Genomic DNA, 26278 nt, shown 5'->3' with positions numbered 1-26278 from the left:
TACAAATTACCCAGCAAAACATTTTGGCCTATCACAAACAAGGTAGTACCAGGTCCAGTAGGACTACTGTTGGTGTTTGTTTGACACAGATAAATAGGGTTCGAAATACAAAAGAGATTAGGTTCAGTCTTTTTTTTTTATTTACAGTCTTTATGACTTGATCTGCACAATCTGAAAAAGAAAAGAAAAATATTCTATTATCCTATTACTGTTTTAAATAAACTAAGTCTAAAAATATAATTTTCTTCTGTTTGTGTTTTTTTTTTCTTTATTGACACGATTGTGTTGAAAGGTTGCCGTCTCCTTGAAATTTATTACTAGTATCTTATTTGTATAAAGCACAATGTTGAAGAATCTAAGTTTCAAATGTTCTATTTTTGGCACTGGAAAAGGGTGTTACTTTGTTCACATGGTTCATTTTTCTTCATGCCTATATGTTCTATTTGTTGTTCAAAGCAAATGTTGATAGAAGGTATGAAATGTAGGATAAAGCCAGTTTTCAGTTCCTTAAATTTGAAAATCAAAACGTATTTTCATTGTACCAATTAACCTACTTCAGATAATTTATAAGACATTAAACTTATAGTATTTCTATTTTTTCAAACTTCAAACATTTAAAATATAAATAGGCCTTTAATGTCAAATATGTCAATTTCAAAATATTTATAACATCATAGAGAATTCACATTATTAACATTATGGAAAATCTACATTATTAATGTCACAAGTCAGCGAACCAATAGTTATTGTAAATCATAACAACTGGATTAGTAAAACTTGGTTTTTGGTATTGCAATTTCCCTTTAATCCACTACATTATTATAAATGCATGGAATACAATCAGGAAATGCATCAAACAATGATATACAGGTTGGAATTACCGTAATGTTTTGTGAACGGGAAAAGTCAAATCACATCACTTTATTGAATAGGCAATATAATTTCAAAAATTTAAAGTTTTCAAAAACTAGGATATTTTAATTTCATTTTGTTATAAATCATAAGGTTTATATAATCTCGAGTCATTACAGAAATTTCACTTGTGATGTCATAAACATGTTAAAATAAACATCTTAACCTAAAATGGGACATCTTACACATAAGTTAAAACAAGAGAGAAATGAACCACGCCAGAATATGTTTTACTCATATCTATATATTAATTATAAGATCTAAAAAAAATGTTCACTAAATTCAAGAAGTTAGAATTTCTTTAACATACAGTTATATATGACAACAAGAGGCTGTCACAACGACAGCAAACCGGATTTATTAACATTTATTTGTGTCCTGGCAATATCACAAGAACCATTACTGATGAATGGTGAAAGTGAAAATCGTCAATATCAAATTTGACCTCCATTTTGTCATCAGTATCAACATATTAAAATTTGAAAAGCTTAGATTGAATGGTTCATGAGTAAATGCAACCTGAATGGAAACGCTATTTTACGATCTTTCAAGAACCATAACTCCTGAACGGTAAAAGTCAAAATCGTCATTATTGAACTTGACCTCTATTTTGTCATCAGTAACAACATATTAAAATTTCAAAAGCTTTGGTTGAATGGTTCATGAGAAAATGCACGGACACGACGGGAAAAACCATTTTTCAATCTTTCAAGAACCATAACTCCTAAACGGTAAAAGTCAAAATCGTCATTATTGAACTTGACCTCCATTTTGTCATCAGTAACAGCATATTAAAATTTCGGAAGCTTTGGTAGAACAGTTCATGCATAAATGCAAGGACACGACTGGAAACTCCATTTTTCAATCTTTCAAGAACCATAACTCCTGAACGGTAAAAGTCAAATTCGTCATTATTGAACTTGACCTCCATTCTTTCATTAGTAACAACATATTAAAATTTGGGAAGCTTTGGTAGAACAGTTCATGCGTAAATGCACGGACAACTCCATTTTTCAATCTTTCAAGAACCATAACTCCTGAACGGTAAAAGTCAAAATCGCCATTATTGAACTTGACCTTCGTATAGTTGTCAGGAATAACATATTAAAATTTTAAAAGCTTTGGTTGAACGGTTCATGAGTTAATGCACGGACAACATTTGATTGCCGCCCGCCCGCCGTACATCCCCAAATCAATAACCGACATTTTTGTCACAAAAATCCGGTTAAAAATTACATTTCAGTGTTTGACGTCTGATTGGCAAATGTCTTATGAAAATCAGAAGAACTTTATCTGGTAGATATACTTTTGATTTTCAAATTGAAAGAACCAAATACACGCATTAGACTAATTAAAGAGTAGGAGTCAATTCCTTGATCATAAACTTGGCAGCTAATGTAGCTTTTAGTAACATTCATATGACTTTCTTTTTTCAATTTATAGGTAACATCCACTTTCCTAGATACCACAAATTATTTTTATTCAAAAATGCTAAGCCAACTTGCACAATTTGTTGATAAGTTGTTGTTTTGTTGTTTTCTGCATTTAGTTTATTAATTAAATGGTATGATTTTAACCTACTACTATGGATTTATTCATTTTTGTGGGTATCAACTTTTTTAGTAACGAGTATTTCTATTTTTCAAACTTCTTGCATTTCAAATATAAATATTAAAGCCTTTAATGCCAAAAATGTTGATTTCAAAATATTTATAACATCCTAGTGCATTTCCATCCAATAGTTTATGTACATGTACAGGGGTGTGGAAATGCTATGCCTGACTCGCCCGACTCGTACATTTGAACAACCGGACAAGTAATTATGTTTGTCTTGGTTGCCCGTGGACAAGTAAAAAAATATACAAGACAAAGTATCCAACAAAAACATAAAATAAATTTCAAAACTTTTAAAGATGTTTAATTTATGTAAAAGAAACCAATGTTCAGCAAGTACAAACATAATGTTCATGATGATAAATATAACATAATACTGGAAATAGATCGATTACCAAAATAAATAAAAATAAGTATGCGAACCCGAATCGCGTATTTTTGCATTGGCTTTGTCTATTGACCCGGGATCGTCGATTAGGTTTTATCCATCATTTACCGGAAGTGTCATTTCTTTAAATTTTGTATAGAGATTCAGATTGATAAATACTTAATAAAAAGGTGGGCAAGCAAGACAAAAAAAAGTCATAAGTCGAGTAGAAAACCTTAAATGCAAATGGAGGACAGAGTATTTTTTTTAAAAACGGAAGCGAGAATTTCAGACATCGTGGATATCAGATTGCCCCTGGCTATCTATGAAAATTCGGAAAATAAATTAAGTTTTTGTCTTATTTATAGATGAAAGGTCAACATTATTTGTTGTCAAAGTGGAAAATAGAAGGGACGCTTTAATTGCCCATTAAGAAAATAATAAATAATCAAGAAAAAAACAAGTGTGTCAGTTGAGAGAAACACCACAAAATCAATAGTTTATCTATTATTTAGTTTACATTTCTTCAATCACTGTCCTCAAATTTAGTATATCAGTGTTCCAGCTTGAATCTCAGGGCAGAAGGGTGCTACTTGTCTGAAAGGGCACTTTAGCGCAATAACCCAAATTGTAAGGGCACTGTTTGGCAGTGTATTAATAACCTTGAATATATGTATTATATATTGCTAGGCTCAGCTGCAGAACATTACTTGTATTTTAACCTTATTCAGAAATTAATGTGTTCCAAGTGTTGGTTCCAGTAAGATTTTTTTATTATCAAATTATCATACCATGACACAAAGCATATCATTTTAATTGATGTAAATTTATGCAAACTGTGCATTTTGATCAGGAAAAAAATCCTTAGAAAAATCTTTTTTTTTTATTTTATAATTTATATAACTTAATTATACAAGTCTATAAAAATAAACAAGTAGTTCTGAAAGATGGAGCTAAACAAAATTGAATTTGTTATGTAATTAAATTATTTACATTAAAACTACTTGTTTAGACATATAGTATTTGTGTTATTGAAAGTTACCTAAATTGTTACAAAAAAGTATTAAGAAGTGCACACCAAAGGGCTCCTAAGTAGGGAGTTTTATAAATATAACAGGTGATACAAGAGATGATTATATTATAATGATGCAATAATACATTGCATATATTACAGAAGGTATAAACTCCATTATGGTTAAAAAATAAAAGCATTTGTTAAGTGCTCCTATGTAAGGAGGATTATAATACAAGAAATAAAACAGGAAGTGGTGCAATCTTGTTATGTTCAAATACAAATTTCTTTGGTTCTTCTTTTAATTTCATACTGGTGGTTATAAAAACAAATCGTTTTTACCAATCTACCAATTAACTCAAAACTTAGTCTGCCTTTTAAATTGTTTTAAATTTTCTTTAAAAATATTTTTTTTTATGTGTACATATGCTATGATACGTAAACATTACAAATGGCTAACATGTCAGCATTTTCATTCTGTATTAAATATCTAGTATTTGTTCAATTATCTTAAATCCACTAATTAGCAGTGAACAATCATTAGCAGAGGTGATAAAACTGCCAAAGGCATTAGGTATTTAACTTAATCCTATTGTCAGTTAATTAGTGTTACACAATCACTCAGGTAACAATTTTACCGGAAACGCCAGAAGGCATGAAATTTGTAAAATGTATCTTTTGAAAAGGCAGAGGGGGGCATTCTTTGGCTTTGGAGGGCAGAAGGGCGGGGGTAAGGGCACCAAGGGCGGGGCGCCCTTCTATTTAGGGCGGGCGGGGCGCCCTTCTATTTAGGGCAGGCGGGAACACTGTATATGTACCTACTAACTGGCTACAATTTTTATTCAAAAACTGCTGTATTAAAAATTGTCCTTTACATGTCATTTCATTGGTTGGTTTGCTGTTAGGTTTCTGTCCTATTGATGTTAACCCATTTCCTACTTTCCTAATTTTTTACACATATAAACAAATAGATTTCATTTGTTTGTGATGCACAACAGTGCTACGTTAGAATCATATATTAGCTAACAAGAAATACTTCAATATTTATTGGGATCATCAGGGCAAGTAATTTTTTTTCCGGACAAGTAAAATTTTAGGTTTCACTTGCCCGGGGACAAGTGCTCACAACAAATATTTCCACATTGTATTACACATCATCACTTTGGAAAATCTACATTATTAATGTCACAAGTCAGCGAACCAGTAGTTATTGTAAATCATAACAACTGGATTAGTAAAACTTGGTTTTGGTTTTGCAATTTCCATTTAATCCCCTACATTATTACAAATGCATGGAATACAATTAGGAGTTGCATCTTATAATTCTATAATAGATGTACAGATTGGAAGGAATAGTGATCTTCTATTTTAGAGATCGTTAAAGGGAGATAACTTAAAAGTTAGGAATTGTGTGGATTTATTCATTTGTGTGGGTATCATTTTTTTGGATTCAGGAAAACTGTAAATATGGATAATTGATTTCATGGTTTTCCCTCTGTGTATGTATAGAAAATGTGTACTTCCTTCAACACTAAAATTTGTGGATAACAAAAAAAGTCAGTAAAAGACTAAAAGTTAGTATCCCAAGATTTTTAAAAATGATACTGTGGTTTCATTTAATTTTGTGGTTACCAATTTTATTGGATTGACGAAAATATGCCTTTTTGTAGATATTTGATTTCATGGTTTTGTGAAAGTCTGCATACAACCTTATTTTAAATCTGTTATTCATTAAACATTTGAATTCGTGGTTCAATTGTACCAACAAAATCCGTGAAAATTGGTATCCAACGAATATATTTATAAATCCACAGTATATTTATTGTCAAAGTTTTTGTAAAGTGTCTCTTCTCAGTAAGAGTGTATACCTACTTTTATAATGCAACAGGTGGCTGGGCTGGATCTGTAGGTTTAGATCCCTTTTGCTCAGAGAATGGTCTTGAAGGAACAACCTCATCCTTAGGTTCCACAATAATAACATGATCTGGCAATGGTTTCTTGGGTCCAATCTTACCACTTGGATCCCATGGTAACATAATCTTTACTTTAATTCCAAGTACACCTAGTTTAATGTAAATAAACAATTTTAGATAAATTTAGATTTATTTTTATAAGGACCATACCTGAATAAAATGATTAAACTATTTGTATTAAGGGGGCTCCTGGGTATAAATGAATTTTTTTTCTAATATAGGATTTCGCTATATTTTTTCATAAATGAACTTTATCATATACTTAAAAGAAAAATGAAATAAAAAAATGGGGTCACCGTTCATTTAAGCTAAAATCTGCCTCTGGAAGAAGCATACATTTTTGTTAATGTCCTTTTTTTCTGTTGAACTAATAGGAGAAAAAGAGGAAATATCGAAATAAAAAAATAACCTAATATAAGAAATCACTTAAATTTTACAATTATTTAGTTTATGTACAGCTTATTTGAAAATAATAATAAAAAATATAGGTCACCGATGAGTTAAAAAAGATATTTCAAATTTAAGGCCAAAAAATGGCATGTTTGCACCAAAGGGAGATAATTTGGAGCTTTTTCAATTTTTAGTCATTTGGGGCCAAACCAAATCAATTTTTTGGGTTGTTTTTTGTACCATAGTTCGTTACAACTAATAGTGTAATAAATAAAATTTGTAATGAAAAAATAAAGGTTTAATTTTTTGCTAAAATTTTTGTACCCATGAGCCACCTTAATTATTAAATCAATATCTTTGTGCATGAAAAAAGAGTGAAAAACTGATTAGGGCTATTCCAGAAACATTTTTTTCTGGAATAGCCCTTAGCAGGACAGACTAATGGTCAGAAAAAACAGAGACGGACTGCAATATGGGGCTGTGCCACATATTTTCAACATTAATATGCCCTGAACTTCTAAGAATTTAAATTTATACTAATATTCTATACTACATTGTACCCCTACCCCCACTTTAGGACCTTTAAGAATTAAATTTTTGGCGCTACCCTGATTTTCTATACTGGTATAAAGTTACCAACATTTCCAAGTTAGTTACGTCTCTATGAGATGAAAAACAGAAATCATGTCTGGGAACCAGTACCATAACAAATTAACATATCTATGAAAATAATATATATATCTCCCCAAAAGAGGATTGACTTGTGAAACAGCTGTATTTACTAAGTCCAACCTAGATATGATGATGGTTTAAACTTGATCTGTGTTTTTTTGGTTATAAGCATTGTGTACAAGTTTCATAAAATTTGGTAGAGGTAAATTTAAGTTGGAGAACAGAAACTAACTATAGTTGTTTATTTCTGTGTCATTTGGTCTCTTTAGGAGAGTTGTCTCATTAGCAATCATACCACATATTTGGAACATATAGGCCTACAGACAAAGGTAAAACTTAATGCAACCTTCGCTACAGGGGATCTCATTTTTTATTTTAGCCTTTTCACCTATGGTCAATGTTCTGGAGGTAATACTACCTATGTTACTGATTAGCCTTCAATATTCAATTAAATACTATTCAAAATGTACATGTTACAAGTCAGCGAACCAGTAGTTATTGTAAATCATAACAACTGGATTAGTAAAACTTGTTTTTGCTATTGCAATTTCCTTTTAATCCACAACATCATCACAAATGCATGAAAAATAATTAGGAATTGCATCGTATATTTTTAATACAAAACAAGCTTTCTGAGTTTTTTGCATGGCAATATGTACAGTTCCCTACCAGTTAAAAATTCTCTGTACCGAAACAAAACTTGATCTGTAACTTGTCATGATCTCCAATCAAGACAAAAAAGTGTGGAAAACTGATTTTTTGAGTGACTTTTTAAGTCCAAGGATCATAGCTCTGAAGAAAATCATAAGATGGGAACAAAACTCAAACTTGATCTGTAATTTGTTATGATTTGAGAAAAGAAACAAAAATTCATAATTTTATCTATTTGTAAAGGGGCACAACTCTAGAACAGTAAGAGTGACTCCACCAATTTTCATTTTTAATCTGTCTTTTGTAGTATTAAGTATCGTTAACAAGCACACTAAAGTTAGAAAATAGAAACCAATTTCAAGATGTGCAGACATTTTAGAGACAGACAAGGGTAAAATTAACGACTCCTCTGCAGCAGAGGGGGAATTAAAATTGTAACAGGTAAACAGATAATTACTGAGGCATTTTATATTGCTCTTATTGTACCATAACTTGCTTGGATTTTTTTTTTGCAAACAAACAATTGTTATGATTCTAAACATTGATTTTAACTCATATTAATTAACCCTGATTTAAATTTAAAATTATTGTTGTCCTTTCGTTTTAAATTTTTCCAGTGTTCGCTAACAAGTCTTTTCATCGAAACAGTTTCCATTGAAAATTATGCATCACCCAGGGGTGTGGAATTGCAATTTCCCAACTTGTACATTTGAACACAACATTTTTTTTTGTCTGGATTACCAGCGGGCGAGTAAAAAAATTACACATGACAAAAATCAATTGAAACACATTTTTTTTAACACATATAAAACAAATATCACAGTCATATTGTGATATAAACCCATTATAGCTTACAATAAATTACTTCAATAATTATTGGGAAATTCAGGGAAGTTACTCTTTTCACAACAAATTAAATTTAGATTGGCATGCCCAGGGAGAAGGATTCACAAACAATTCTACATTCCTGCCATCAGTAACAATCATACCTTGTCTGAGAAGGACGTGTCTAACAGCTGTGTCAACATATTCATTGATTGGGTCACCACTGTGAATCATGAGACCATCAACAAACTTCATGGATTTGGCTCTCTGTCCTCTCAGTTTACCGGAAACGACAACTTCACAGCCTTTAGCTCCACTTTCCATGATGAATCGTAAAACACCATAGCATGCTCTATCAAAAAAAGAAATTTATCCCCTTAACTTCTATTATCCTATGAATTGCAGATTTTTTTTCTATTAAATGAATTTCCTGTATAATTAATGTCAGATAGGTTGTGAATAAATATTTACTTGACAAATGAACTTTGCCTTGACCTTAAAATCATGATGTTTATTTAAAGGACATGAACAAAATAAGTTTTGCTAATGATTGAAGATATTGTTTCAAAAGTTTAATGACAATTTCTTTTTTAGGGGTTTTAGATGTAAAAAAAAACCCTGAAAAGTTTGCATCAAATATTTGTCAAATGAATGATGGTTTATTGCCAACATTTATTTTTTTCTAAAACAAAGGGATATTATCAAACTTGGCATTGATTCAAGATTTGCTTCAAAAGATATCTGAAAACTTAAAATTGCTCCTGTTGGGATGATGACCTTTGATCTTATGAACAAAAATCTAGAGGCAAATACCATACAGAAACCAAATAAATGTCCCAGTTTGATCTATCAAAAGCTATTTTGACCTTGAACATTGACCTCAAAATCAATTTTATATAATTGGACATAATCAAATAAACTTTGGTATTTCATTTTTAGCTCAAAAGAATAAGTGTAGAGTGTGTATTTGCAAATTCATTGATGCAAACATTTCTTTTCCTTATTTTTTTACTAGTGTCAAAATTTACCTTCTTACAGCAAGACCACCAATCAGTTTGTATCTAAGCGATTCACACTGGGCGATAGCACACAATCCTCTCTGTGCAACCTTCTCAGCATACAACTGAAACAGATATATTCATAATGTAAAGCATGCATAGTTCAACAGTATAAATTTAATTATCTACAATACAAATGAATGTTTAATTCTTGTACAATATCATCTGCCTGCTTGTGGTCTGTTATTCAATCTTGAGGACTTATTTCAGTCAATTAGAGTAAGTCAGATTTATTTTGTACATGTAGGACTAAAATGTCTGTCTGACATGGCAGGGTTTTCTCCAGGATTTGTACAATTTGTCGTGTCGCATTGCATCTCCTCATTGTTTTCTAGTTAGTTTTTGTGTCATTACTTTTTTGTCTTTTGTTGTGTTAACTGTGGCATTGTGTGATGTAGACTTTTGGTTAGAAAATAATTGGTAAAAACAGAAGTGTATTTTATCAAAGTTGTACAAAATTTTCAACATATAAAGGTGATGTGTGTTTATAGTTGACACATGTGTGGTTAATTATAGTAAGGACAGTTCGATTGGAATATTGAGTTCATGCAATTCAAGTAGGAAGCTCAATAATTAAGAAGCTGACAGTACCGGACTGACCTTAACATTTTACACTGAAAATTGGAAAAATAATATTTTCACCAGTATTATAATAATTGAAATACCTCCACTGTGCCTTCAGGGAAATTGAATCTTTTCTGTACAACGGAGGTCAGTTCTCTGATTCGTCTACCCTTCTCACCAAGAACATTTTGTGTTCTTGTGGCCAGAATAATAATTTCTGTTCGTGTTGGGGTTACTCTGACTTCAACACCACTGTAACCATCTTCAGCCAGTTCCCTTGTCAGGAAGTTGTTCAATTCTGCTTTGAAAACTCCATCAGCAACAAACTACAAAACAGAAAAACTTAATTTACCTACATTGTACATGTATTACTAGCTATAGGGAGTACTGTTTCTTGAACCTACGATATTGATGGAGCCATTACTCAGAAATTTAATGTATTTACATCATTGATAAATTAAGGATTAGTAGAATGTTCTTCTAGCCAAATCAATTTTAAGCCGTATATATTTTTTATCTAAATGTTTGGCATCTACAACTGTTTTCAATTTTTATGATAATACAGATGGGAGTTTATGACAAGCTGAAAATTAAATGCATATTATTTAGTTATATGGTACAATTCAATATAAATCCTGTATAAAATTACAATGAATTCTGAGCCATATTATGTATCATTGCTAATTTTGCTAGGTATTAGTATACAGCGAGAAATATCACTCTACAATGGCTACATACATTACTTGCAAACACATTATTCAAGTTGACCAGCCTTTGCTCTTACGATACAGTTGAATGCTCGGTGCTTAGCAGTGAAACAGCAAATGCCAATTGTTAAGTATACTGTATTTTGGTTCGAACCCACAACCTCCCAAACTCGAGGCAGACTGAGAAATGCATGCAATCAGAAAACCACGGATTCATTTATAGTGGGGATTGACAGAAATATTCCAAAAATCATGAATTTCGGGTGAATAAATCATAGCTTCACGATTTTTTTACAACCTTAATACAAGTCTACTTCTAGGCCTCAGTTAGATGAAAATTATCTGAAGAAATCATAGGCAAAGTCCGAGATTTCAAGGAAAAGCTGCAGGTTTGAAAAAGTATGCAAGTTATAGTTTGAGATTCATGAACTTGCAAACGTGACTACTATACGATTGAATTAGTCCTATGATTTGAAATCAGAATAACACTCAATTTAACTATGCATTACTTTAAAACGAAAGAACATACATATCCATCCGTTCAATATCGGGCAACAACTTCGCCATCGGTAACAAAAAATTATCAAAATGGATACTATAATGACTTGTGTTTATGTTAGGTTCGTTTACTTCTTTATAAAATTCAGAAGACTAAGTGAAAATGGAATCTAACCTTCCGTTTTTTACTTATTGGGTTAGCCATGTTGACGGCAATTTTAAAGAGGAAGTTCACAGTGGAACGAAATGTATTGTGGGAGACCGATCTCGGATTTATTTCCGCATGATATTTGCAATAGTTATACACTTAATTAAGGAAAGTTAATTTTCATTTTGTTAAATAATTTAGAAAAAATAATTTATCTTTGATTAGAAATGTTCATTTTAAATCTGTACCTAACTGATAACAACTTATGATATGATTAGTTCCGGAAAAGTGTTCTACACGGAGTTCCGGTTTATATTTAGTTTTGCATTATGTCAAGTTTCACTTTCACTTTGGTTTTGGTATTATATTTTCTTCTTTTATTAGTGAACAGCAGCGAGATTAAAGAATTCAGTATTTACCTTCAAAAATTTAACAAAGAGAGCATTTCAGAAACACCAGTGTTCCACAAAAAATATCAAAACTACAAGGTAAAAAACTAACCATGTCCTGATCACTGTTTTTAGCTTATCAATATCACTGTTTTTTTAATCCATATTATATTTTAGAAGTGTTGTTCAGTACACTTTATTACTGATTACAATTTCTATAATGTTAGTTTTCTTTATTCCATTTTGATTGCTATCAGATAGATATTCCATTTTACTATGGTGTACTATATTAATTATTACTATTAGGAATGACAAACAGGGCATCAAGCTAAGAACCTGAAACATCATTGCATGAAGAAAGTTTATATTTATGTAGGACTCTGAACTGCAATGATACTTGGATCCATGATGCCCACACTGAAGCACAATGGTTTGAAGCTTAACTGTGTTTTGGTTACTCTGAGAGCGTGATGTAGGCATTGTGATGTTATCTTGTTCAAGTTGCTGATAGCTACGTACACCCAAGTGCATTAGTGGTAACACTGATGCAAAAGTCTACATAAAACACATTTTGAATTATTTGCATGTCTATATGCAGAAGTCAATTGTTTGTTGAAAGCAATTTTTCTGGGGCTTTAACATGTTTTAGTTAATAAAGGGGCATCTTAAATTTTTTACTTATTTTAAGGGAAAGATTACTTTCTTTAGCAGATTTTTGTTAAAATCTACCAAAAATCTTTTTTGAGAATGATGGAGTGTGGCATGTTCTACATACATATGGTCAGCAGCAAGAATCTCCATCATGTCTATATATATGAGGAACTTACGGTATTAAGATAGAAAGTTGATGCAGAATGATGTTTGCATGTAGAAAATTAGAGAGGATAATTTTTCATTTAGTATGAAACTTTAACTCAGGACATACATATACAATAATGGATGTCAATTTATAAACTTAATATCTGAGAGTAAAAACTACCTCTGATTATAATAAGAAAAAAATATAACAAATTGTTTTGATATATATATACATAAAGTTTTAAAATAAAACCAAGAAATATATAATACATATATGTACCTACATTTTTACAATTTTCCATATAGATTTTTGTGTTGTTTTGCTATAGGATATTTGGTGAACACTATTGAATTTATTTTAATTTGATTAAGAGCTTGCCATATATACTAGTCTGCTGTTGTAGATGCACAGTAACATCTAGACATATATATATATATTATGGCTAAGTTACAGCTCTGGTTAATTAGCAATTTAGATGTAAAATTGAACAAATTTAAATCTAGTGCACAAACTACACAGGAATAATAATACCTTAAACAAAAACTGTGCTTTTTAAAAAAGATTTATAGATTATCGTTTTTTATCTCAACAAGATTGATTTTCTCGCTTGAGCTGGTACAGCAAAAGTGAGAAAAGCAATCGAGTTGAAATGACCAATTATAATCGGTATTTTACCTATGACGACGTTGTTAATTTAATTCACAACGACATGTGTGCCCTTAGTTTCTAGTGATAATTTTTTTTATCACTAAACTCCTCTGAGAAAGAAAATTATCAGTCACCAAGATCAAAGGAAAAATTTGTAAATTAGCGATAATTAATTTTTATCCAAAGAACAGCAATAAAACTATTATTATGTGTACTAAATAAATCAACTTCTTGTTTGAAAATAAAAATAATTGAAAAGTTACCTTATCCAAAGGAAATGTTAAAAAAAATATATGCTTTTCTTTCATTTGTTTTTGTAATTGAAGTTTAGAAAGAAAGATATTTTGCTGTTTTGTTACTTTGTTGTTTATCATTTATCTTGATTCACTACTCTATAAGTTTTTTATATTTTCAGACCAATTTAGAATTCCAGAGATTCCTAAATGGAACTCACAAACACTTAAGTGCCTACTATGGACCTACTAAATTTTCTGATCTTTCACCTGAAGAATTTAAAGGTAGGCTTCATTTTAGTTATTGTCTAACTGCCTACTGTAATCAATGACCAATAATATACCATTGTCGTGTTAATTGTACATACATGTATTGCCATTTATAACTTTATAGTATAGCTCTCTTTTAAGTGTTTCAATGTTGGCGAAATTGAAAATTGAAAATTGAAACAAATTTTATGAATTTCTGTTTTTATTTACAGTAATAGTGATGGGAGACATATATTTAATGAATGGAAAGGGGAGACAAATCTATATATCTAAGTCAACGATTATTTTTAGCAGAACAAATAATAATGAACTTTTATATGACCGCAAAAACTGAAAATTTTTTGGTTGTATATTAGTATCACGTCGTCGTCGTCGTCGTCGTCCAAAGACATTTGGTTTTTCGCACTCTAACTTAAGTAAAAGTAAATAGAAATCTATGAAATTTAAACACAAGGTTTATGACCATAAAAGGAAGGTTGGGATTGATTTTGGGTGTTTTGGTCCCAGTAACAGTTTAGGAATTAGTAGCCAAAAAGGGCCCAAATAAGCATTTTTCTTGGTTTAAGCACAATAACTTAAATACATGTATAAGTAAACAGAAATCTATGAAATTTTAACATAAGGTCTATGACCGCAAAAGGAAGGTTGGGATTGATTTTGGGAGTTTCAGTCCCAACAGTTTAGGAATTAGGGGCCAAAAACAGGTATCAAAATAAGCATTTTTCTTGTTTTTTGCACAATAACTTTAGTGTAAGTTAATAGAAATTTTATCACAATGTTTATGACCACAAAAGGAAGGTTTAGATTGATTTTGGGAGTTTTGGTCCCAACGAATCAGGGGCCAAAAGGGTCCAAAATTAAACTTTGCTTGATTTCATCAAAAAATGAATTATTAGGGTTCTTTGATATGCTGAATCTAAACATCAACTTAGATTTTTGATTATAGGCCCAGTTTTCAAGTTGGTCCAAATTGGGGTCCAAAATTAAACTTTGTTTGATTTCAACAAAAATTGAATATATGGGGTTCTTAGATATGCTGAATCTAACCATGTATTTAGATTTATGATATTTGGGCCTAGTTATCAAATTGGTCCACAGTGAGGTCCAAAATTGAACTTTATTTTATTTCATCAAAAATTCAATTCCTGGGGTTCTTTGATATGCTGAATCTAACCATGTATTTAGATTTTGGATATTGGAATACCACAAAGGGATGGTAAGAATTGTCTTTGGGAGTTATGGCTCAAACCGTTAAGGAATAAGGTGCAAAAAAGGGGGGAAAAGGGTTTCCAGGTTAATGGACAATTAAATAAGTACAAAACATAATTGAAAAGCAGTGTTAGGTTGGTGTTTGAAACTCATTTGAATATCTCACCTAAACTGCTTTTAAATTATGTAGATTGGAAATTTGACAAAAACTTAACTATTAATAAATTCCATTTAAAATTTGCCAATAACTTAAGTTTAATGAACTTCATTGGAAATTTGCCAATATAAAATGTTAGATTGGAGTTATCTTTCTTTGTCCAGAATGGTTGTTGAATCACCTTAAACCAATGCTTTATGAAATCTTTGAAAATTGGAGTTATCTTTCTTTGTCCAGAATAGTAGTTGAATCAACTTAAATCAATGCTATATACAATATGCAATGCAATATTCACTTTACTACCAACTGATAAATTAAATCAGTCTTTACCATTCAGTGATTACAAGCACTTTGATTACCATTCTAGGGTTATGCCCCTTTATAAATGGAAAATTGAAGAATACTTTAGTTTCTGTTCTCTTTACTTAAGTTTGTCTCAACTTAATTTAAAGAAATGTGTATATAATGGTTATTACCTCTAAACTCAGTTTTAGTTCAATTTTTGGCAGCTTCACTTTTACAGTTCTTGAGTTATGTTCCTTTATAACGTTAAATGCTAGTGGAAGCATCATCTGTGTCCCTTTGGACACATTCCCCATTTATTTTTTTAGAAGTTACTATTAATTAATATTAATTTGAATCTTGACTGTATGACATTTTATATTTTAATATTTTATGATGTATTTAAATGAGTAGTTATTGTTGCAAACTCCATTCGAAATTTGAATTGAGATCATTTTTGGAATAATGAATATTTTTGTTTTTTGAGAGGATTAATATTCAACAGCATAGTGAATTGCTCAAAAGCAAATACAATTTTTTTAAGTTCATTAGACCACATTCATTCTGTGTCAGAAACCTATGCTGTGTCAACTATTTAACCACAATCAAAATTCAGAGCTGTATCCAGCTTGAATGTTGTATCCATACTAGTCCCAACCGTTCAGGGTTCGACCTCTGCGGTCGTATAAAGCTTTGCCCTGCGGAGCATCTGGTTCTTTATATTAAGACCTTGCATGACTGTCTCCAATTTGTTTTTTTCATTTTACTTACACTTTTTTATTGGATGTATGTATTCTGACTTATTTTGTCATTTAACATTGCAGAATATTTTTGTAATAGTGAATATAACATATATATAGTACATAGTTTTATATACCTTCGTTAAATACAGAATTTTCAATGCAAGATAAAATATCAATAAATTGACACCATATTAATATTTTTTAGATCAGTATTTATCAGACTTGAAAGTTTCAAGAAAGACAAAAGATGAAAACCAGCATCATACTCCAAGTAATTTCTTCAGAAGATTGGATATTCCAAAAAGAGTTGATTGGTAATTTCCAGGCTATGTGATAATAATTTAACGTTCATTTTTCTTGCTACTGAGGTATAGCAAACAACCATCAAAAATATATCACAGACTTTATAGTAACTCATTTAAATATTAACTAAAAAATTGAAATTCTATGTTTCCTAAATACATTGCTGAAATGCCTACATCAAAAATGGAATAATATAATACATGTAGTGAAATTGCAAGGCTTTAGTTATAGATGCACAAGTATGTCAGTTTGTCCATTCATTAAATTTTATATTTATTTTACTTCCATGGTTCCTCCCTGTGCACATGTTTGGTTACCAGTTGATAATTAAAGTACATTGTACTACTTCTCGAAATAAAAAAATTTATAACACTTTCTTCTTCTTCTTCAAGGTAAGGAACCGAATTCAATTTTTGAATGTATGAGGTCCCGCGAAAACTAACACAGTGTCAGACAACACAGAAAGTTTTCTCTTGGCTATTTACAGGATTTAACGTTCTTTATATATATATATATATACAATTAAAACTATGTACAGGATGTTACTGTCTAAATTTTAGCAGAGCATGCCTTCAGGACAGCTCTGAATCTTTCAACAGTTTGAGCTGATGTTGGTGATGATGGCAGTATTGTCAGTTGTCATTATTTCAAGTTTATTTGAAGCCTTTGGTTTCCATTATATTCAAGAATTATGCTACTTGGTACATCTCAAAATTGATATTTATTAGTTTTGGTTTCCAATTAAAAAATGAATTTCAGATGATAGTAACTTTTTTCAATTTTAACACAATGTCATGATCCATAAAATACATATCAGTTTTCAAGATTTTGGCATTTAGAATTCAAGAGTTATGCCCCTTAATCTTTTTTGAAAATTGGGAATTTTCGATTTCCTCATTAGAACTAAACTTCCACTAGACAGATTTTTTAAGAACCTAAGAACCTTGATAAGGAATGAATTCTGATTTTTACAGATTTTACATCTTGATCAGAATATTCCCATCAATTTTCTTTCAAACAGATATGTCTTTTTGTTTCTTTATGATAGTTAATGTTCCTTTTGACAAAATATTTAACTTCAAACACATTATCAGTGACCATAGTCTATAAGTTCCTTTATGACAAGTGCATATTTTAAGTTCAAGAGTTATGCTGCAGGTCTGGTGTAAAGGTGGTCTTCTGTGCCTTATTATTTGTATAGAAATTTGACTTGATTTTGCTGTTTGAATGGTTTTACACTAGTCATTTTGGGGCCTTTATAGCTTGCTGTTCTGTGTGAGAAATGCTCTGTGTTGAAGGCTGTTCTCTTACCTATAATTATTAACTGTTCATAGCTTGTGACTAGAATTGAGAGTTGTCTAATTGGCACACATACAACATCTTCTTATTTAAATCATGACCTAATTCTAGTTTTTGTATTACAGGAGAAATTTTAGCAACATAAACTTTGTGACTCCAGTAAAGAATCAGAAGAAATGTGGAGGATGTTGGTAAGTGCGAAGATTTGTATAGTAAGACTTACATATACAAATCCTTGGTAAGTAGAAAAGTACAGATAGATAATTATCCAAATGTCAGTACTTATTAGACACATTCAACACCTTTTCTTAATTGGTGTGAGTTATATTTTACATTTTATTAACAAAGAACATTGTATTATCTGAAAATTTTACCTGAAAATAAAACATGAACAACATCTCAACATTATCTGTATCTACATTTTAAATTATTTATAAGCTACACACTAATAACTTTATGAGTAACAGAAAAAAACTTAATTCATTCCATTTTATCATGACGCATGTACTTCCGTAGCCAAACAGACAATGCAAATCTAGTCATCTTTAAAAACTTGAGTTATCTCCCATTGTCCAGAATTGTATTTGAATCAACTACAACCAATGCTTTATTGACACTGCAATCTATAATTTTACTTCCCACTGATAAACTAACACAATCTTTACGCTTCAGTGCTTACAGGTACTTTGATTACTGTGTTATTTCTGTATTTACAGTAATTATTGATGTTCTTCACAATTCTGTGGGAATTTTGCACATTTTTGAAATATCCAGGTAAACATAATACAATTTCATCTATATTTATATTGCCAGGGCATTCAGTGCAACAGAAACTATAGAAAGTATGAAAGCTATACAGACAGGATTACCTCCCCCTAGACTGAGCGTACAGGAAGTTATTGATTGTGCCACATATAACGATGGATGTAGCGGTGGTGATCCATATCGAGCAGTAAAGTGGCTTAAAGATGTATGTCATTCAATGTCATGAAGTATAATATTGTATTCTATACAGATGGCATGGTTCATCAGATCATCTTTCTACAAAAGAGTGATAAACAATTCAATAGTTTCTTGTATATATTTTTTAGTTAAGTATGAAGTCCATTAACTAGTATACATTTTTGTTTAGGGGCCAGCTGAAGCATGCCTCTGGGTGCGGGAGTTTCTCCCTGCATTAAAGACTCATTCCAGGTGGCCTTCAGCTGTTGTCTCTTTGACACATTCCCCACTTCAATTCTCAATTTTAATAATGAACTTCTACAGAGACTTATAGTTGTTTATTTCTGTGTCATAAATTGGTCTCTTGTGAAGTCTAGTTGTCTCATTGGCAATCATACCAATTATCTTCTTTATTCTATTCTATGCCTTCAATACCTTACTTTAAATCAAAAACATTTAGTTAATAAAACAAGAAGAATTATTTAGCTTCATGTTGAGCAGGCCATTGAGTTGCTTTAATATAAACATTGATAGTTTACTTTTTTATACCTTACAATATCACAACATAAACACTCCTCAGATGATAGTTTGTGGCTTTGTGCAGCTTTTTGGTTTTTATATGGTTCCATAAAAACAGTGTTTGCATGGGTTTTCTTTTAAAAGTAAAACAAACAACAACAAAAATTTCTTTCTTTATAATATCAGTATGATAGCTCTCATCTTGTTTGATATTCAAGATTATTACATTGGTTACAATGAATTACATTGATTTCCCAGTGAAAAAAAAACACTCTCTGACATCATACAACAATATGCGTTGTCAAGACTTCGATTATGGCGGATCAAAACAAATTGTGAATGTGTAGAGAAAAGATATAGTTCCTTACATGTTTTACATTAATTTCTTTAAAAAAAGCCATTTGCAAATGTAATAAAAAGAATAAATAATTAAAGAATTCAAATATCGAAAAATATTCAACTAGTGACAGAACAACCCTGATAATTAACTCATGCGGTACGCACATTCGTGAATTAATGTGTTGTTCGGTCACTCGTTGAATATTTTTCTCTATTTGAATTCTTCGATTAGTTATTCTATAATTATCATTCACCAAATATTGTTGTCATGTATATTAAAAATGCATAAACATGTAAATAATGATATTTTCTTGCTATGATATTTTCTTGCTATGATATTTTCTTGCTATGATATTTGGAATTTGTTTTCAGACCCAGTCTCCACTAACAACTGAGAAAAAATACCCACTGACTGACACATCTGATTCCTGTCGTATTATAGTCAATAACAGTGATGGAGTTATAGTCAAGTCAGGTAACTTTCAAAGGTAGGCATAAAAGTTAGTGATGTTACATAAAAACATATGTGGAATCCAATGAAGGCGCTTTGAAAACATTAGATATGGGTGTGTGTCAATTACAGTAAAATCATACATCTATTTTTGTTAGAATCCCTACCCATATGTTTATGTCATAGGAAAATTGTAACCATTCATATATATCCTATCAAACATACAATATGTCATATCTTATTTAGATTTTAACCATCATTCAAATTATTAAGTAAAAAGATCAGTGTAAAGTTTTGACTGACATATTTAACGAAAATAAACTTTTAGGACCCATTACCATGTAATGTTTACCCATTTATATATATTAGATCCGTAAAATTACTCCCCACAGATTTATTAAACATTCTCAAAAAGTTACCCAGACCAGCAACACATGTGTGTATAACTTTTTATCTTTCCTCCTTTACATTTCTATGAATAAGATTGATTGTTAGACCAAATATTGGAATACATATTTTTAAGTCTGTCAATTTTACAATAATTTGATGAAACACAACTACTTCACTTGAATTAGATAATGTAGTAAAAGCTGGTTTAACATTTAGAAATCTTATCTAGTTATGATATTTATATACAATGTATAATCATAGATAAATACATAGGGATATAGTTACGATACTGTTGTCAGGTCATTAAAGATTGCATATTTTGGCGTTAATATTGATTCACTTATAGGGTCTTTGCATCGGAACTAAACACATTTATTCAAAAACCAGTTGTTGGCATGACACGGGTTATGTTCTTCTCATATATGTTATGATGGTATGATACTAAACCCCTAACGGGAAGGATTGTGCCTGATGTTCATATGATGAAATCATAATCTTTCAGTCAGTTTAATTGAAGTCTGAAGCTGGCATGTCAGTTAACTGCTAGTAGTCTGTTGTTATTTATGTATTATTGTCATTTTGTTTATTTTCGTTGGTTACATCTTCTGACATCCGACTCGGACTTCTCTTGAACTGAATTTTAATGTGCGTATTGTTATGCGTTTACTTTTCTACATTGGCTAGAGGTATAGGGGGAGGGTTGAGATCTCACAAACATGTTCAACCCCGCCGCATTTTTGCGCCTGTCCCAAGTCAGGAGCCTCTGGCCTTTGTTAGTCTTGTATTATTTTAATTTTAGTTTCTTGAGTATAATTTGGAAATTAGTATGGCGTTCATTATCACTGAACTAGTATATATTTGTTTAGGGGCCAGCTGATGTACGCCTCCGGGTGCGGGAATTTTTCGCTACATTGAAGACCTGTTGGTGACCTTCTGCTGTTGTTTTTTTCTATGGGCAGGTTGTTGTCTCTTTGGCACATTCCCCATTTCCATTCTCAATTTTATTCACAACCAATTTCTGAAAAAGAATAATGCATATGTTGTTTTTTTTAAAATAGATATAAATCATAACATGGCATTTTCATATCAGCCCTCCAGCCAGCAGGCTCCAGGGATGAGTTTGACCATGGGCTGATAAGGGGTCTGATTTGAAAAAATTACATGTTATGTTCATTTAATCATACCAACAGAAGACATACAGACACAACCTATTTTATAAAACTTTATGTTTTACACAACAACAAAAAACGAACGATTGATGTGTACTTTTTGGAATTGATGTCGAAATGTCATGCTATAATGCTACGGCATGCGATAATAACCTGAAGCAGTTGAGATAAAACAGAAGCAGTTGATAACAAAAGTCATATCACACGGCTAAAGCAATTTTTCATATTTAATGAATAATTATATTTCTCTAATTTTTGTACTATTTTCACATTTCTTGAACCGTGTGAGAAAAATATTTCTCCTCACTAGTGAAATATCTGTTCTTGGCAAACGATTACTCGAAATTTGATTATGACGCCAAAATGTTTTGTTTTCTTCTGAATTTTCCTATTGTGACGTCATGCAAAAAGGTGACCATGCCTGATGACGTCGCATATGAAGAGCACAAGTTCTGAAAATCTTTGAAATTGATGGATAAAAATCATCAGAGAAACAGATTCCAACACTACAACTTGTGTATTACAAATATTTCTCCACTATCGACAGTTAAATTTTAATTATTTAAAAAGCTTTTAATTATTTAAAAAGCTTGGCAAGCCTTCCCGTACGAAAAACATGACACGTACTCCGGCTGGACAGTAGCCGTACTGAGAACCGTACTTATAATAATTATTTGGACTTTTCTTTGAATGTGTTATAATGGATAACCCGGCTGGACTTTCAGCGAAATTAGCCGTAAACCGGCTCGAAATATTTAAATTAGCAGGAGTCCGGTTCAGAAAGTCCAACTGGACTTTCATAAAAGTACGTCTGAAAAAATCCAGCCGGCATTTCTGGCAAAAATATGGCCTCTATAAAGTTCAGCTGGACTTTACAAAGTCCGGCTGAACTCATAAAAGTTCAGCTGGACTTCAAAAAGTTCTGTTTGACCTTTAAAGATGATCTCAGCAGGGGCTGATCCACAAAAAAGGGGGGGTTCCACCCCTGCAGAGCCCTCCCTCTTGATTACTACTGCTTAGTTTTTCTTCAGATGGTGGATTCGTCTGTTATGATATGCATCCCTTGTTATAATCTGAAAGTAAAAAAATAAAACCAGATGGCATTATATACAATGTATATGCATATACTGCTTATTTCTTTTTCTTTTTTCTACTGTCTTACTGGTTAAATCAAGAAACGGGGAATTGTGAAGCTAAATGCTTACTCCTAAAAATGTGTGGTTATAATTATCATGATTTATATATATTAAGACTAAATAAATCTAAAGTGCATAAAATAAAAGTAAAGCTTTGAAAATCACTCAAACTGAAATATTTTGCATAATTAAGTATTTAATGTAGTTTTTTTAATTCTTTTTACTCTTCAAAAATAAAAATTAAGCTATTTATAATGTTGTAATCATTTCATCAATATGTTGAAGAAAAAAGAGCATATCAGATTGTACTTACCAGAATATGCAATCCAAAATACATGCAAACAGCAATCTTCCTAAATTGAAATTGATGCCAGTCAGAAGGATCCATCTTCTCTAATATAATGTGAAAAGAACTACTTCCAAACATTTTCTTAATACATCCAATTTAAATTTCTCATTTTGTTTAAGAAAGAAGACACATCTTCCTGTTTATTCCAAATTCAAATTTTGTTGTATTGCAATACATGAGGTTGTTTGAGGAGCTGTGAAAATTTTTCTTCTTATGACTTCTTGCATATGTCTTAATTTTGAATATGTGATATATTAAAGAAAAGAAAATCAATTATTAATTTGTTCAATTATGAAATGTTTAATAAAAGTGATAGTTATTGCAGATATATGTATTTAGAAATGTGTTATCCTTCAAATGGCCTCATGATCAACCTCTGTGTAGATGCTACTTCCTGTGGCCTGTCCAGACTGAGGTTAATTGAAAACAGATGGCACTCTCTACAAGACTACTGCTATTAAATCACTGTTATGGCTCAAGTTTCTAATTGATATTAAAGAATGATGATAATTATTTATTTAATGCATTCATCTTATTAAATATAAATATACTTAGTCTAGAAAATGTATAAATTTAACCTATTAATAGATGTAATTTTGCTAGGGGTTTTATTTCATGAAAAAGTAAAAATGTTAAATAATTGTTGAAAACATATTTAACTGGGATATAATTCAATCAAAATTATATCACCTATATTAAATTTCAACTTTCCATTTACAGTCTATTTTAAATATTTTATAATGGAATTGAAAATTTTAGGGGAAAAGATCACATCTGGTAGTTTGATCTTAAAGTGTATATATTGTAAAAAAAATATGATATCATTATTATAACTTGCAAATTTTCATTTATAACTCTTATCCATTTTGATAGAAATTCAAATTGTTCCTTTCAAAGAACAGAAGCCTAGTGACAAACTTTTTATTTCTGTAAGGGAAGATTTGGCTGATGAAAATTTTCTAAGTCTTAATTCCTGCTCATAAATGACTGTAAAATTTTCTAAGACAAAAATCCTGCTGATCATTCTACAGAAAGAATAATTTCCCTCAAAAGTCCAGCCGTGTTTATTTTTTTGTCAGAATTACAAAAAGTGCGGTTGGACTTTTAAGAAAATACCGGCTGGCAAATAACCGAAGTATAAGAAAAAGTACGTGTACGGCTCATGTCAGACTGGACTTTTCAAAGTCAGACTGGAATACGTCTCAAGTCCAGCTGAAGTCCAGTTGAACTCCTGTTGAAATTTTCGTACGGGTTGCGCTTTAAATGATAAAATTTAACTGTCTCTAGTGGAGAAATATCGTAATACACCTGTTGCAGTGTAGGAATCTATATGTACAAGTAAATTTTATCATAGTGTACAATTATACCATTATTTTATATAAATATATGATAAGAAGGGATATGGTAGATTTGTAATTGAGACAATGCTTCCTTTCAGACCATGCCTGATGACGTCGCATATGAAGAGCACAAGTTCTGAAAATCTTTGAAATTGATGGATAAAAATCATCAGAGAAACAGATTCCAACACTACAACTTGTGTATTACAAATATTTCTCCACTATCGACAGTTAAATTTTAATTATTTAAAAAGCTTGGCAAGCCTTGCGCTTTAAATGATAAAATTTAATTGTCTGTAGTGGAGAAATATCGTAATACACATGTTGCAGTGTAGGAATCTATATGTACAAGTAAATTTTATCATAGTGTACAATTATACCATTATTTTATATAAATATATGATAAGAAGGGATATGGTAGATTTGTAATTGAGACCATGCTTCCTTTCAGACTAGTTGGGAGGGAAGATAAAATTTTACTGTTATTGAATACTTCACCAGTTAGTGTGGCTGTAGATGCCACTACATGGAACAATTACTTAGGTGGCATAATACAATATCATTGTGAGACACATATCAACCATGCAGTACAAATAGTAGGATATGATATCTCAGGTGAGTGATATTATCAGATTATAACATGGCATTTATCAACGCAGATGTATTATCAGCCTTTAGGTTCAATATCAGCCCAAGAGGAGAAAATGGAATCAACTTAGACTGCAAATACACTTGAACATAACAAGTCTGATTTTACACAATGATAATTAAGGTGTAATACCACCAAATCATAGTACATCACATCTGGTTTCATACGGAAAAAAATATTCCCTTGAATTTGACAGTTGTAGGTAATTAATCCTACATTTAAATTCATTGCAGTAAAAAAATACTGGGTCTTAAACATATATCTTGGGTATTTCAAAGTACCATGATATAGCCAATATTGCTTAAAGTGGCATTTATCACTGATCACTCCAAATAATGTTCCATCTTTTTCTTGTTCAAGTCAATAGCTGTTGGTAGATGTTCTGTGTAGATGCTTTTTTGTGTCTTTTATTTCTCATGCAGTTTTGTGTCTATATCAAGTCAAATTCAGTACAGTTAGTGTCATTATTGTCAATATATTGTTTTTTCTTCCATATTTTGATTTTAGGTGATGTACCATATTATATTGTAAGAAATTCCTGGGGAACAGATTATGGTCATAAAGGCTATCTGTACATTAAGATTGGTGAAAACTTGTGTGGTAAGCTTTCTTTTGAGTTATAACTTATTTTAAAAATTATATTTTCATTATAAATATACATGTACTAGTACTGTAGTATTTAAGACCTATTGGCATTAATTTAAGGATATTTTACAATAAACAATTAACAAAAGAAAAGTGTTCATATCAAGCAATTTTTTCAGGACTTACTACCGGTATGTGTATTTAATATTAAACACAGGATACATTAATCTTTAGCCAATTTTTATTTTTATTTTTATTACAAACAGTTCAATTTCTGGAGCATTAAAAACCTTTTTTTTTCTTCTTTTTTTTTTAAGTTATATAAATGTTTAAAATCTGATAAAAATATTGTAGGTATTGCTGAAGAGGTTACTACAGTGACAGTTCAATGAGAAGATAGGAAGCAAAAGGAAGCATTGGTGCTACATGTATTTCTTTTTTGTCTTTTTAGTTAGAGCTCCTTAGCAGCTATTTATACTATTTTCATCTTGACTTTTTTTTTTTTTCTATGTAATCATTAAACACTACACACAGTCACCCACCATGTTTGGAATATTCCCATACAAACTCATTTGAATTCACATGGTCAAATAGGAACAAAAAGCTGGTGTCATCATCCCCCTTTTAGAGTTGGATATTTAAACTGTGTGTTAATGTATTTGAATATTTGCTGGAGGAAAAACAGC

The 26278-nt window shown here is 30.9% G+C and overlaps 2 protein-coding genes across 3 annotated transcripts; one reads left to right on the top strand and one right to left on the bottom strand.

Annotated features, from left to right (window-relative positions):
* Nucleotides 1–122: 122 nt before the first annotated feature.
* Nucleotides 123–11546, bottom strand: LOC139485044 (small ribosomal subunit protein uS3). Its single transcript, XM_071269144.1, has 6 exons — nucleotides 11419–11546; nucleotides 10140–10364; nucleotides 9445–9539; nucleotides 8581–8768; nucleotides 5778–5967; nucleotides 123–171 (listed from the first exon to the last, which is right to left on the bottom strand). Exons 1-5 carry the CDS (start codon nucleotides 11446–11448, stop codon nucleotides 5780–5782), a joined length of 726 nt encoding a protein of 241 aa, XP_071125245.1. The 5' UTR covers nucleotides 11449–11546; the 3' UTR covers nucleotides 123–171; nucleotides 5778–5779.
* Nucleotides 11126–26278, top strand: LOC139485043 (cathepsin O-like). 2 transcript variants are annotated; one of them, XM_071269143.1, is made up of 10 exons: nucleotides 11126–11144; nucleotides 11776–11879; nucleotides 13643–13745; nucleotides 16327–16435; nucleotides 17849–17914; nucleotides 18537–18693; nucleotides 19896–20011; nucleotides 24810–24973; nucleotides 25515–25607; nucleotides 25947–26256. In XM_071269143.1, coding segments are annotated over exons 1-10 (951 nt in total). In that variant the 5' UTR covers nucleotides 11126–11143; the 3' UTR covers nucleotides 25985–26256. The 2 variants fall into 2 exon arrangements, with proteins under 2 accessions (XP_071125244.1, XP_071125243.1); XM_071269142.1 differs by lacking the exon at nucleotides 11126–11144 and having other exon boundaries at nucleotides 11499–11879; nucleotides 25947–26278.

Source organism: Mytilus edulis, chromosome 8 (assembly GCF_963676685.1).
Source record: "Mytilus edulis chromosome 8, xbMytEdul2.2, whole genome shotgun sequence".
Lineage (NCBI taxonomy): Eukaryota > Metazoa > Mollusca > Bivalvia > Mytilida > Mytilidae > Mytilus > Mytilus edulis.
The sequence above is the reverse complement of the archived record's forward strand: the minus strand, read 5'-3'. Positions and strand labels throughout refer to the sequence as shown.

Coding starts and splice junctions, on each gene's coding strand:
- LOC139485044 (XM_071269144.1), bottom strand. CDS start 11,448: ATGGCTAACCCAATAAGTAAAAAACGGAAG. Junction 10,365..11,418: donor CAATAAGTAAAAAACGGAAG/GTTAGATTCCAT, acceptor TCTGTTTTGTAG/TTTGTTGCTGATGGAGTTTT. Junction 8,769..9,444: donor GGTGGTCTTGCTGTAAGAAG/GTAAATTTTGAC, acceptor TTTTTTTGATAG/AGCATGCTATGGTGTTTTAC.
- LOC139485043 (XM_071269142.1), top strand. CDS start 11,721: ATGTCAAGTTTCACTTTCACTTTGGTTTTGGTATTATATTTTCTTCTT. Junction 11,880..13,642: donor AAAAATATCAAAACTACAAG/GTAAAAAACTAA, acceptor TTATATTTTCAG/ACCAATTTAGAATTCCAGAG. Junction 24,974..25,514: donor AGTAGGATATGATATCTCAG/GTGAGTGATATT, acceptor TTTTGATTTTAG/GTGATGTACCATATTATATT.